Source organism: Prunus persica, chromosome G1 (genome assembly GCF_000346465.2).
Source record: "Prunus persica cultivar Lovell chromosome G1, Prunus_persica_NCBIv2, whole genome shotgun sequence".
NCBI lineage: Eukaryota > Viridiplantae > Streptophyta > Magnoliopsida > Rosales > Rosaceae > Prunus > Prunus persica.
Genome location: NC_034009.1, coordinates 535051 through 549204, shown reverse-complemented (window position 1 = coordinate 549204; position 14154 = coordinate 535051). Strand labels below are relative to the sequence as shown.

Below are 14154 nucleotides of genomic sequence, written 5' to 3'. Positions count from 1 at the left end.
ATTGTTATGTATTTGAATTTTTCGACATGGCAATGCAACTATAGTTGAATTTACATGATTTAGGCAATACATACATACTACGAAATGGGCTTTATAGTTGGCCTGTTTGAAAAACTGATATTGGGTTGTTGGGAAAAAAATAAAGGGCTAACTGTTGTAAATGCATGAGTTGGTGGATGACCATCATACCTCTTAATATTCCACCGTTGGATTTTATGTAACCTATGCACTAAGTATTTGTAATTAATGCTTGTAACCTATAGGTATATTGTAAATGATGATATTCAATCTCCTATCTTGTAAGCCTATAAATAGGTGGTTCTACCAAAGATTTAGTGAGGAATAAACATGGTGAAGCTTTATCTTTAGCATATCACTTCTCTCTACATTTTCTCCCTCTAGTTTTATAACACGTTATCAGCACGACATTGCTCTTGATATGCTAAAGATCGGATCGGAATGGATTCGGAGAACTTCGAAATTTTTCGGATCGAAATTTCGGAATGTTCGGCATTTATCGGAATTTTCGGATTTCGGCATTTTCGGATTTCGAATTTATCGGAGTCGGATTTTTTTGGAAAAAATCGGACCGGAATCGGTCAGAATTGGATTTTCCAATCCAACTTACACCCCTATCGTAAATGCATCCACATTTCTATAAGTGCGGTTGTTACTTTAACGCAAAACTTATAGTATGTGTTAAATGCATATTTATTAAGACTATATGGTACATGGAATCCTCAAAGCTCATGAAATATTTGAGATATATCGGATGAAGCAACCTCTTGAAGGATATAAAGTACCACAATATTCTTAATTAAGAGTTAACACTAAGAGTTTGAGTATTTTGAATTCAAATTTGATATTGTTGTAACATATTCTAACTACTAAATTAGTTGTTGATACTCCTAAAGATTTCAATCATTTGAAAAGTGAAAAGCAGGTTGAATAGTGTGATAGATGATCATGTATGAAGACAATGTTGCTTGTATTGCTCAAATCAGAGAAGGAGAGATATTAATCAGGGGGAGATATCAATCAGGGGGAGCATCCCAATTCTACTACATTCAAGGCAGATGCTCGTTGTACTCTTTTTCCCTTCGACTAGGTTTTTGTCCCACTGGGTTTTTCCTAGCAAGGTTTTAACGAGGCAATATAAGCTCATCCATCACCATATCAATGATTCAGAAGAAAGTTTCACTCTTTTTCCCTTCGCTTTGGTTTTGTCCCACTGGGTTTTTCAAGCAAGGTTTTTAATGAGGAAACAATGTCATTGTATGGTGGACATCCAAGGGGGAGTGTCGTAAATGCATGAGTTGGTGGATGACCACCATACCTCTTAATATTCCACCGTTGGATTTTATGTAACCTATGCACTAAGTATTTGTAATTAATGCTTGTAACCTATAGGTATATTGTAAATGATGGTATTCTATCTCTTATCTTGTAAGCCTATAAATAGGTGGTTCTACCAAAGATTTAGTGAGGAATAAACATGGTGAAGCTTTATCTTTAACATATCACTTCTCTCTACATTTTCTCCCTCTAGTTTTATAACACTAACATCATTTTACCCTCTCAAGGTTTGGGAGCATTCTTGAAATGAGCCATGAGGTTTTAATTTTGTCAATTTACGCCATAACATTTTAAAATTCGACCAATTTACATGTTCTGTCAGTTTGACCATTTAGTCTTTAGTTAAGTGATGACGTGGCAAACATAGGGTACACTTTTTTAGTTTAGGTGTAATTAAATATTAAAAAATAATTTTTTTAACAGATATTAAAAAAAAACTATATCGCATCTCTCTCTCTCTCTCTTTCTCTCTCTCTCTCTCTCTCCTGTCTCACTTCGTCAGCATTTGGCAACCTCTCCTCCTCCCCCATGAGTTCCTCATCTCTCTCTCTCGGCAGCCTCATCCTCCATATCCACCCTCACACCATCTTGCCCAACACAAGACAGAAAACCCAACCGCCACACCCCGTTCTTAGCCTTTAAAATTATCCTCGCCCTTCTCACAATCACCCCATTCTCACGGCTTCGCTGCTAGTCGTTGATGTACGGTTGAGCTCAACTGTGCCAATGTAAAGGAAGCTTGAGGGTGAGATTCTTAAGTCGAGTCGTCTGCAAATCTCTGGGAACCGAGTCCTCTGGCATTAACGAGTTTCTCAAACTCAGACTGGTGATTGACTCGGGGCAGTAGAGGAAGAAGGCAAGGGCCGAGAGTGACAATTCCTACAGAAGCTGTAATGCCAGAGGGGTCGGAACAGTGACATTTGACAGTGCCTGAGGGGATTGGGGCTGATCTGGGGTCGACCTATATGGCAATTCATGTAAGAAAGGTTGGTCGGTTGGAACACTCGAGACGTTCGGCAATGGGGGTGATGGAATCAGTGGCTACTCAGTCTTACTGTCATGGTTAAGAAGAGGGTTGAGAGATGCCGATGATGAGGAGGAGCTCTCAATTTCATGGTCAATTTGAATGAGAGAGTGTTGATTTTTTGTTTCAGAAAAGTCCATTCATCATCTTCTTCTTCTTTTGCTGCTGGGTTTTTTTGTTGGGTTTGAGAATTTGTTTTTGTGTTGTTTTGGTTGGATTAGAAAGACAGAAATTGGAATAGGAGAAAGGAGAAAAGGGTGGTTGGGCTTGGAGTTAGTGGTGTATAAAGAGAGAATTGTGGGTGTGTTGAGAAGTTTTTCGTGGGAGAGGTGGTTGGGCAAGATGGTGTGTGGGTGGGTATAGAGGATAGAGTTTCCGAGAGAAAGAGAGAAAAAAAAAATGAATTGATGGGGGAGGAGGAAAGGGCTGCCAGATTCCAACGAAATGAGAAATAGGAAAGAGAAAAGGGACATAGGTTTTTTTTTTTTAAAAAAAATTTTGTTTATGTCAAATTTTTTTTAAATATTATTTTTAAATATTTAATTACACCTAAACTAAAAAAGTGAACCCCACATTTGCCACATCATCATTTAATAGAAGACCAAACGGTCAAACTAACGTAATGTGTAAATTGGTCGAATTTTAAAATATTAAGGCGTAAATAGACAAATTAAAATCCCATGACCCATTTTGAGAATAACTTCAAATCTTGAGGGTGTGAAATGATGTTAGCCCAAAAATAAACCAATAATTGACTTTTGGAAGAAAAACACTTGATATTGAACTCAAGCTCAAATTGACCAAACTTTCAAAACCAAACCGAATTCAATCAGGTCGGCCCAACTTCAGATTCCAGTATCCACTCAAATCAACCCAAGAGCCATTGTCTTTTTTGATTCGGTCTTTGAATCAGGCCAAAAGTCGACCCGACCTGAACAGTGTCCATGCCTCGGAAAATAGACAAAAACGACCAAACCCTTAAAATCACCCGTTTACTTTCAATACCAACCAAACCTATACACTCTCAATCCTTGAACAAGTAGCCTACCAAAGGCCGGCCTAAATCCACCTACCAAACTCTATTTCATTCAAATAACCTAACCCGTTCCCTTGATATCATCTCTCTCTCTCTCTCTCTCTCTCTTTCACTATTTACTGTCTGTATTGTCTCCTGGCCTGGTAGCCCGCATCGTTAACCGATCTGCATTTGTTTTTAAGCATACCAACTTCATCAATTTTCACCCAGTAGTTTCTTTTGCCTAAGTACACAGCGGAGATACCAAGAAAAGCAAATGGGTGTTGATGGAAAGTTCTTCACTTTGGCTCAAGTCTCTGAGCACAACACCCCCAAGGACTGTTGGCTGATCATCAATGGCAAGGTTCTCTCTTTTCCCATTTTTTACCATATGATATGAAGCTTTGATTATCTTGCTTCTTGGATTATATTCTCTGTCTTTATATTTATTGACCCCAGTAATTTTTTTTTTCTCTGAGGAGTATTGACCCAAGTAAATTGGAAGGCTTTCATTTATAAAGGAAATAAGGATGGGAATTTGAATCCTTTGCATGCGAGTTTAGTCATGCATATGATCAAAATAGATAATTAGTTTCCTTGTGACATTATGGATCTTGTTTTCTTTTGATTTTTTGCTGCTAAAGGTTTTTGGTTTTCTTTTTAGGGAACCAACCTGGTGATTCTGTTGTTATACATGTTGATGTTCATACTCATAATTTGCTGTACAGCAACCTCTCCTGAGCCTCACTTCTATTTCAGAAACTATAGAAACTCCCTTATCATAATAAGTTTTAGAGTAGTTGTTAGTACTGGATTTGCTGTTGCTAAGATGGATTTTACTAATTTCTATGTTTAAAGTTTACTTTTCAACATGGTAATTGTATTTAAGAAGACTGATGTGTATTTATGGTAAAAATTTTGAGCTTATTTACTCATTTAAGAGATATAGGAAGTATGGAAGAATATGAAATGAGATCAAAAATCTTTTTTAGAACTTATCAAGAGATAGGAGATTGGTGTAATTTGTGTAAAGAAAAGAAGTTTCCGCAATTCTCATAATCTCAGGGAGGTTTGTTTATTAAACCCTTCTGTTAAGTGCTAACCATATTCATTAGAGGTAACGTATTCTAAAATGTTCATGAGGCCTTGAACAATTGTGATAACAGCTTGATGTGATTTAACGTTGCAATATGTATTGGTTGGATTGAACTTCAAACTTAGCTTTAGTATTCATAATTTGTGTCTTGACAGTGTTTAGTTTCTATGGTGTGAATTGCAGATTTTTAGAATACTTTTGTGTTCCTCTTATGTCCTTATAGTTTACTCCATTAGTAATATCTATGTCTGTACTGTCATTTTAGTAGTTTATTTGGTAATCTTGTTCTGTCTTCCAAAGCTTTATGATTTGGCTAGAAATGTTGACCCCCACTTCTTGAACTCTTTAAGTATATGTTTTGAAATGCTTTAATTGGATGTGTTGCACTTTGCCCACGCTAAGAGATTAGATTCTCTTCCAGGCCAGGATTACATTAAATGATAAGATTCCCTGTATTTCTCACCAAAGAGAGTCAAATCAGTAGAGCACTGTGACCTTAGTTTTTTGGACCATCCAATTAGATTAGGTGATGAGATTCACTTCATAGTACTGGACTCACTAAAGAGTTTACCAAATCAATAGAGCACTATAATCATAGTTTTTCAGATCGACCCATTAAAAAATTATACCGATCTTTTATAAATCTTCTGTTGCTTGATTTAAATGGAAAAAAATTTAATTTCAAAATTTTTATTACCATCCTTCTATTAATTGTGGTCTTGGGGTGCCAGACTCATTAACTTTGTAAAATGTAGTCCAGATAGCACTCTAATGTTTTGTGGAATTTTTTATAAAAGAATTTAACAGATGTCTATCTATATTTTAAGGTCATGTTTTGGCACTCCAAAATCATCTTTAAATTACCTAATGCACTCCTCATATGTGAGTGATACAGTGAGGGAGGTGAGTTTTGGAGTGCCAAAATTATCCCCCATATTTGTTGTATAACTAATGTTCATTATCTTCTTTCCAATTATTTGTTGTAGAAGTTAATTTGTTCTGAATGTTATGAAGATTCCTTAGAAATATTTTGCTTCCTGTCATCGACAAAATCACGGTCTCGTCAAACTATGTTTAGTATAGAACCACATTTGTTTTCACATCTAAGACAATATTATTGTATCATATGCTCTTCTGTCTAAAGGTGCATTGCTAGGAACTAGGGGCGTACTTGAATTATTGACAGTTGCTAAACTAGTATCTAGACCATAAAGTTGTTGGGTAGTGTCTTCTTATATCTAGCAAAAAACAGTTATCTTGCTTGCTTTTTCCCCTCAATTATATCATCTATTTATTTATTTTTTATCAGGTTTATGACGTGACCAAGTTTTTGGAGGACCATCCAGGTGGTGATGATGTTTTGTTGTCTGCAACAGGTGTGAAGTTAACTGAAATATCTTTAAGAATCAAGTTTTCAATCTATCATGATTTGGCAAGAAATATACAGTTTCAGTAAACATTTGAGTTATGGATTCACTCATATAATCCTACCTAATTGAACCTTTAGTAAGCTTATTTAAGGGACACATTTTATGCCCCACTATGCAATGTGGTTTAACAATATGAACTGTCCATCTTTTTAAGTCTTTTTTCAATTCCTTGAAGACATTGCCCTAATTAGAACCATTCAGACATCTGATTGCTATCAAATTAGTTTGAACTTGGTGTGTCAATTAATGCTGAAGGATGATAATCAAATGATTAAATAGTTTTCTCACAAAGAAGATACTTGAATGGAGACTTGAAACAATGGACTGTTTGATCGTCAAACCACTTTGAGGGGTCGAATTCAGTGTGTACGTGTCCCTTAATAAGTTCATTGAGGGATCCCTCAATAGGAGGGCTCTGTATTAGATACATGATATTTTGCATGTATATAATTTATTCTCATATAAGGCCCTTAGATGAGGACCTAGTTTTAAATAGTTTGATTAATGTGAATGATTGGGATGTATTTGATCCACTTTTCAGTCGTCCATAGTTTATCGAACGGTTGAGAAGCAAATCCCACATGTTGTAGAATTGACTTGTCTGTACCAACAACATGATCATCGGCTTGAAGATATGTTGTTAATTGTCTCTTCATAAGTTTCTTTGTGTACAAGACAGAACTTGACTTGCCATGTACTTTTCCAGGGAAGGATGCAACTGATGATTTTGAGGACGTGGGTCATAGTGATAATGCCAGAGACATGTTGAAGGACATGTACGTCGGAGACATCGATGCCTCTACTATCCCCAGCAGTACCACATATACTCCTCCGAAGCAGCCTCATTACAATCAGGACAAGACTTCTGAATTTATCGTCAAACTTCTGCAGTTCCTTGTTCCCATTGCAATCTTGGGTTTGGCTTTTGGCATCCGCCTTTACACCAAGTCAACTTAAGTTGTTCTATGTTATGTTATTGTGACACATGATTGCTAGTCGTATGATATTGTGATAAACAATTACTACTCGGTTGGTTTGGAAAATCCAAGACTTCCCTTTCTCGTCTCTCTTTGTTGTCCTTGCATTTGGATGATGTTTACTGATTTTTTGTGCTTGCCCCTTCGTCTCTCGAATTTAAATAACTTAAAGCCTCAATGCATCACTTTTTAGTTAGAACATATATATTTTCTTCTTTTTTATTTTTTATTTCTAGATTAAATCCGTGTTGTTGGATTTTGTTCCTTCCTTATGAATTTGATTTACCTTTTTATACCTAGTTTTTTAAAAAAGAAGTTATGCTCTGTTCTGATGGAGGGGTAAAATGGACATTTAGAAAAGTCAAACAAAGCAGCTCAAAAAATCAGCTATCTTATCAATATTGAAAGTTTTGATACAAACCCAAAAAAAGTGCCTAAATTGATCATAGAGAACACATGTTTTCCCTAACGAATGCTTGAAATTTTGGGTTTACATTACTTTTCTGTTGAAATAACTAGATGTAGTATAATTGAAAGCAAATCTATGTGTTTTCTCTTCTTTTTCTTTTTTTTCCAAATCTTGACATGCATAAATTGTACCCGTCTAAATAAACAAGTGTACCTTATAATGTCATGTAATAAGTCCATAATGTTGAATCCCTCTATCCAAATGAAGAGGTCTTATAGGATATGATATGTTGTGAGATAGTATGGTTAAGACCTTGGTGATATGTTACCTTGTTTGCATTGCATGTGGTCTTGAATGAAAATCTGTTGACTTGAGATTATTAACTCGAGTTATGACAGCAATATCATGGTGTAGGGTGGGTCAAATTCGTCATTCCGATCTTCACTCCCCTTCTCTAAATGGGGCCCCCCATTAGTATGGGTGAGTATTGCTCGAACCCATCCCTACAACTCAACCCAAATTTTATTTTCTGCAAGGCCCATATGTCAAAATCAACTAAAAAATTGTGTATCTTTTTGAATTTGAAAAGAATATGCTAAAGTTTATCCCTGGCCTAACTTGGTGGCCGGCTCATTATTCCTTTTATTAGATTAATATTGATAGGATTGGATACGCAACATTCTCATTCTGGAAGCTTTTGCATTTATTTCTCCACTTTGTTAAACCTTGTTCTTTTTCTCTGTCCTTCTTCTAGTCCTGCGAAGCTGCATCACTGCATCACTGCACCAACATGGATCCACCTTGTCCTCAAGGTAAATGAGGCTTTGGTAGGTAGAGGTGTGACAACAAACATAATGATAGAATACCGGAGTAATTAACGTGAGTATTGCAGAACAGTCGGAGGTTGACTCTATAATACATTGATGTTGTCTCAAACTTACTGCTTAAACGAAATGTGAAATAGTCTCTTTCAAATTAAAAAAAAAAAAGAAAAAAAGAAAAAGATGTGTGAAACTATATTCACACAACTTTTAGCAAACACAAACATGGTGCTTGAACTTATTAAAGATTAGGCATCATCATGGGAGAGCAATTACCAAAATTTCCACTGAATTTTCTATTTGACTTGGCGTCATATAATAATCAATTCAAACACATTGTTGATTGTAGATCAAAGAATTCTTGCCCTCCTCTAATGTCCAATGGGGCCTATGTTTTTATATCGTTCAAGAGCAAGCTATCAAGAGAGAGAGAGAGAGAGCTAGCTATGATGGATGCCATAATAAATAATTAGTGCAAAGCGAAGGTACTATTTATTTACTGGATCGGGCATCCAGTTTTTGCAAATGGCAGACACCGTCAAAGCAACCTGGAGATGCTTAAAGGGGCCCAAAGGACACCACCTGTGTTGATGACTGCTTACAGTTTACAGTTAATAGTTATGCACAAATGTCCAAAACCAAACAATGACTTCTCAGGCTCCAAAACACACAATGTACCAAACAGTCAACCTGTCTCCTCCTGCTTCTTCAAACTTCAAACCGACACCAGGCTCCACCTCCACCTCCACCTCCACCTCCACCTCCACCCTCCACCTCCACCTCCACCTCCACCTCCACCTCCACCCTCCACCGTCACTACTATAAACATTTAAAATCACCTACTCTACTAAAAAAGATAACCCTAGTGTCTCACAAGAATATTGGGATTTTGGACTCAATACTTATGCTCAATTTCAATATTTTCAATTATTACTCTTATTACATTATTATATACACACGAACATCTATCGTTATTACATAAAAATAATAATGAATGAAATAATAATTCAGTTAGAAATGATTGTTCTACCACTATTACTTACAACTATTACGTGATATGTGAAACAACGACGAAAAATACGATTTGGTCGGTTTAATACTATTCAAACACTTACCAATTAGATTATCATCTTTCAACTTCTGGATCAAAATTCAATTGTCATTGAATAAACCATGACTTTTAACTTTGAAAAATATCATTCCCTTTTATTCTCACAAGCGCGAAATGAAAATAGTCATTCAAGTTTTGGATTTTCACAAATGACAGCAAAAGGGCATGGTGGTGCATGTGGGGGACAGTTTCTTTGTTTTTGGTCTTGGATTGACAAGCAAAGCAATGAGTGCACACTTGAATACTTGAGTAAATAATTAATTGTCCTAAAAGATGTGAAAACTAGAAAACCTTCATTGGAAATTGAAGATTCCTCAGCTTCAGCCTTCATCCAATGCCAACCATTGGAAGCATGCAATACCAACTTCCACTATAACCACCATTGCTTAATATTCCATCTGAACCTCTAATCAAGTTCTGGATGCCTCCTGCTTTATGATGAAATCTCCAACTTCATGAAAATCATGAAGAAAAAAGTATCAGAATGTGAAAATTCAGCAACGCTGCCTTCATTCTGCTGTTTATGCAATTGTTGTTAATGGCTTTTAACTCACTCTGTATCTGGAGTTCTGGAATGAAATTTTAGGACTGAAAAAGATTAAAGAAACAAGAACTCAAGTTCCCAATTCTTGAGCTAATGAATATTAGGACATTACTATAACCAAATTTCTTTCTTAGGGCTGAAAGTTTTCAAAAAATTTCTCATATTGTGCTTGGACCCTAGGTTCAAACACAATCTCCACATCTGTTCCCAAATTGTCTTCTGTCTCTATTTATTATTTGTTTTATACACGACTTCACTTTAGTCTTTATATCCAAAATAAATAGGGTAAAATAACGTTTGGCCCCCTGAACTATCACGCTAATGGTAGGATAGCTTTCATACTTTATATTTATATTGGAAGAATATTTTCTTCTCTATTATCATATTTATTTGGATTTTTAGCTGTTTTATCCCTGAAATATGATAATGGAGAAGAAAAGATTCTTCCAATATAAATATAAAGCATGAAAGCTACCCTACCATTACCGTCAAAACCAGCAGTCGTTATCAGCTCTCACTATGAGATAAAAAGATAAATAAATAGAAAAATAAAAATAAAAATAAAAATAAAAATTGGTACAAAATCAGTGTGCCGGGTAGCATCATCTAAAGTTAGTGAGAGATCATGCATTGTCTCACATGGCAATATAAGGACAAAATTAAATCGGCCAGAACATAGCAGCAGATGGTAGAGGCAAAGCCAAAAACATGAAGAGGGGGAAAAAGGGTCATTTATTCCAAGAGTTTCCTAAAGTTGCATCAGTACAAGTATAGACAAAGAAGGGGAGGAAAATACAGAGTACAAGACAAAAAGAAAATCAATCTAAGTAACTTTCTGTACTACTTAGACTGACCTAATTCACTGAAACCTAACCCTAACCCTACATCTCGTACCCTCTTTCCCTTCCTCTCTTCTCTTCCATGATCTGTTAGACAAAGGACTTTGATTTGTATTTGTTGTGTACTCATAACATCTGTTATGTTACAGACCATTAGTCTACACATCTTTGCCAGTCCCTACTTCTTTACAAGTAAAAGAAGGGTGATGGAAAATAGAAATAACAACCATCACCTCAACTACTAAAAACTAAACCCTGCTAGTTTAAGTTTCCTAAGCCCAAGATCAACCAAGAATGTGCAGGAAAGGAACTCCTGACGCAATGCTAATTATATCTTCTAAGGATCCACTTTCTCCCATTCATAACGTCCCGGGAGCGGTTTATCATTCACAGGGTCAAAGTTGTATCTGCACATAAACCCACAATGGAAATATTACATCAACTTGTGAGGATATAAATAAAGTTTGTATTCAAAATATATGACGAGCAATATAAAGTCTATCCTAAACTTTTAACTAAAGAGTAATGAGTAACATACTTCGCAATGAATTGTCTTTGCTGCTCTCCTTCAGCACCAGCGAAGAACTCATCCATATCATGTGCTGTTGGTATGTGCCTCTGCGATGAGCTCTGTATTCTCTGATTTGCTTCAGCTGAATTAGTAGGCTTGGTAGTAGAACTGGGGGTTCTGATGGTGTCTGGATCCCTTATCAAGCTACAAGGCGTTGACTCCCTTGTGGTCCTGCAATAAAGAAAATCAATCCCATTAGATATAACAAGCAGGCACATGTAACCCAAGCTAAACTTAAGACAACACATTAATTTATTGAGGGGAAAAAAAAATACAAGCTTTGCATTTCAAATGGTGTTAACTATAGGTATGGTTTACTGCAAATAACACCATTAACAAAAATAACAGACCATGAAGTAACACTGTTATCCGTTCATTTATCTTCTGACTCAATCATGCAGGACTTGGCCAATCATTCAGGACATGACCATGAAGTAACCAAAGTGCAGGATGCATTCATGGTACTAAATTCAGTGAGAATTTTTTCGCTGGGCATGTTTTCTTTTCTTTTGTTGGACTCTGGATATGCCTCAATTGCCAAATTTTTTAGTGGACTCTAACACTCTGGTTCCCCTCCCTGCCCCCAACCTTCTAATGCTTCACTCACCAATAAATCAATCCTTCCATATCCTCCAACCTTTTTATACTGTTTCCCTTTGTATAACAAGTAAACAAACAATAAACTGTATCTGACCATTGCCTGTTCAATGTACCAAAGACCAGCATACTTACTGGCATTAAAAAAATAACAATTTAAAAACGATTGCTATCATATGAAACAAAGAATCATAGATCTTCTAGATGCAAAGTTGCAGGCATAGATTTGCGGCATTGGGCATATTTATTTTCAATAACGGAGGTTGAAAGGATTAAATCCTATGTTCCAAGTACAGAGTCAGAATTATGTCAATTGTCTTAGCCATTAGAACTTTTAACACCCAAAAAACAGAGAGATGATACTAGTCAATTAATTGTTGCAGAAGCATGGGAGAGAATCCATGTTTCCCAAACTCAAAAACTTAAGTTATCAATATATACATGAAAACTTAAGTGTTAGAAAGAAGTAGAAACTCCAAATTGAAGGACAAAACACTCAGTAATCAAATCATGTATAAGCATTAAAGGAGAACGACGTAGCCAAAACTGTGAAATAGGAAAAGAAAAGAACTCTGGGTTTGTACATGTCACATATATCTGAAAACAATCTGGCACCTTTGTGACAAAAACACTGCTGGAATAAAGGAAATCTTGTTTACCGTCATAGGGAAATCAGAAAAAGAAATTCTAGAACTTTTTCCTTTTGCAGCAGAAATGTTTTACAACCAAAAGATTTCCAGTGGAAAAAGACGGTTTCAAAAAGAAAAACGGAGAGAGAGAGAGAGAGAGAGAGAGAGAGAGAGAATGAAATAAAAAGCTCAGAATTTATTGATAGATTTTCTTCTTCTTTTCTTTCAAGAAAATTTTAGGAAATATAAAAGTTGCCCATCTGGGGAAAATATATTAAAGAGTTTCAAATATTTTTTTTTTTTTTCAAAGAAGACAGAAGAAAAAGAAATTAGTTTTGGTTTCCTGAAAGAGAACAATAACCTGAACCTGGACAAGTAATTCTATTAAGCCCAGTTTTGTGGAAGTCCTGCTGTACGATTCCTAATTGGGATAAACACGAATTTGTGGGTATGAATTTCTTTTTCTATTTCTTACAATTTCAAAGCAACCATACAGTGCATGCAAGATAACCCCACAAGAAAACTGAAAATCCCAACTTTTCAAGCGAATTTCATCTTAATTTTCTTAGAACCCAAACCAAAGTACAGTGATTTAAAGAAGGAAAAGAAAAGGAATTATGTATAAAAACAATCCCAAAAGGAGCTTTTGAAGGAAAAAGAAAATTCCACAATCAATAGAAAGCACAGATTTTCTGGCCGTAAGCAAGAAAATAAAACGCAAAATCAAATATAAAAGTTCGATTTTTTATTTGTTTTTTTGTATAGTCCGCTTTTCCCAAATTTGAAAAACTAGCAATTAATCTTTAAGACAAGCAATTATCATTTCCCCAACTGAAAAAATTTAAAACCCTAAAAAGTAGTGTTCGAAAAGAAAATAAAGAACAGTAATTCGTTGCAGACATTTTCAATTGAATAAAAATTCTCCAAAACCCAAAATCTCCCTTTCAATTTTCCTTCATTTTCTCGGAAACCAAACAGATACCTAAATCTTTTTCTTTTTCCGGAAACACTCCGAGAACGCCCAACGAAGAGGTTGCACACAAAATTAAAATAAAAGAAAACCCAGAAAACCCACCTCTCTCTACCTTCAAGCTCGAGCACATTCTCTCCAAAGGAAGCTTCTTCGACACCCAAATCGCCATTTTCTTTGTTGTTGGTGTTATTGTGCTCATTCTTTTCTTGACCCTCTTTCTCTTTCGGCGCCATTTCGTCAGCCTCCTCAGCCTTCTGGCCCTGAGCCTTGGCCACCGAACCATGGACTCCAAGCCTCGAAGTCGCCCTAGAATTAGAACTAGCCTTGGGTTTCTGCCTCTTGGGCTCGAGCCGTTTGGGCAGGAGAATCGGAGGCTTCTCGAGGCGGCGGCTCCGGAGCTGGAGATAGGAGCCGGAGGTGACAGGTGAAGCCGATGACCTCTGGAGAGCTAGGGTTTTGGCTCGGGTGCAAACTCCGAGAGAGGCTTGTGACTGTGGGTGTGGGTGTGGGTGTGAAACCTCCATGACTGCCATTTCCCCTGCGGACTTGGACTTCCTCATGTACTTGCCCATTTCTTGCTCTTCTTATTTTTTCTTCTGTTCTGTGTAATCTCTCTATTCTCTAGGAGTTGGTATTTGTCTGTTAAAACTCTCGCCAGTCTCAACTCATTGAGAGAGAGAGAGAGAGAGAGAGAGAGAGAGAGAGAATGGAAAATGGGGAAAATTGGGAAAATTGGAAAGGAAGAGAAGAAAGGGAGAGTGA

General features: G+C 36.4%; 2 protein-coding genes across 2 annotated transcripts; one reads left to right on the top strand and one right to left on the bottom strand.

Annotated features, from left to right (window-relative positions):
- LOC18790165 (cytochrome b5) lies at positions 3374 to 7072 on the top strand. Its single transcript, XM_007223761.2, has 3 exons — positions 3374 to 3759; positions 5801 to 5867; positions 6628 to 7072. The coding sequence occupies exons 1-3, from the start codon at positions 3673 to 3675 to the stop codon at positions 6876 to 6878; spliced, it is 405 nt and encodes a 134-aa protein (XP_007223823.1). The 5' UTR covers positions 3374 to 3672; the 3' UTR covers positions 6879 to 7072.
- LOC18789029 (cyclin-dependent kinase inhibitor 5) lies at positions 10493 to 14154 on the bottom strand. Its single transcript, XM_007223685.2, has 3 exons — positions 13495 to 14154; positions 11161 to 11364; positions 10493 to 11029 (listed from the first exon to the last, which is right to left on the bottom strand). The coding sequence occupies exons 1-3, from the start codon at positions 13962 to 13964 to the stop codon at positions 10960 to 10962; spliced, it is 744 nt and encodes a 247-aa protein (XP_007223747.1). The 5' UTR covers positions 13965 to 14154; the 3' UTR covers positions 10493 to 10959.

Bases quoted from the DNA above. Each gene is read 5' to 3' on its own strand.
- LOC18789029 (XM_007223685.2), bottom strand. From the start codon at position 13,964: ATGGGCAAGTACATGAGGAAGTCCAAGTCCGCAGGGGAAATGGCAGTC. The intron at 11,365-13,494 runs GTGGGTTTTCTG...TCTTTATTGCAG, and splicing joins GAGCTTGAAGGTAGAGAGAG to GACCACAAGGGAGTCAACGC. The intron at 11,030-11,160 runs GTATGTTACTCA...GTTTATGTGCAG, and splicing joins CAAAGACAATTCATTGCGAA to ATACAACTTTGACCCTGTGA.
- LOC18790165 (XM_007223761.2), top strand. From the start codon at position 3,673: ATGGGTGTTGATGGAAAGTTCTTCACTTTGGCTCAAGTCTCTGAGCAC. The intron at 3,760-5,800 runs GTTCTCTCTTTT...ATTTTTTATCAG, and splicing joins GGCTGATCATCAATGGCAAG to GTTTATGACGTGACCAAGTT. The intron at 5,868-6,627 runs GTGTGAAGTTAA...GTACTTTTCCAG, and splicing joins TGTTTTGTTGTCTGCAACAG to GGAAGGATGCAACTGATGAT.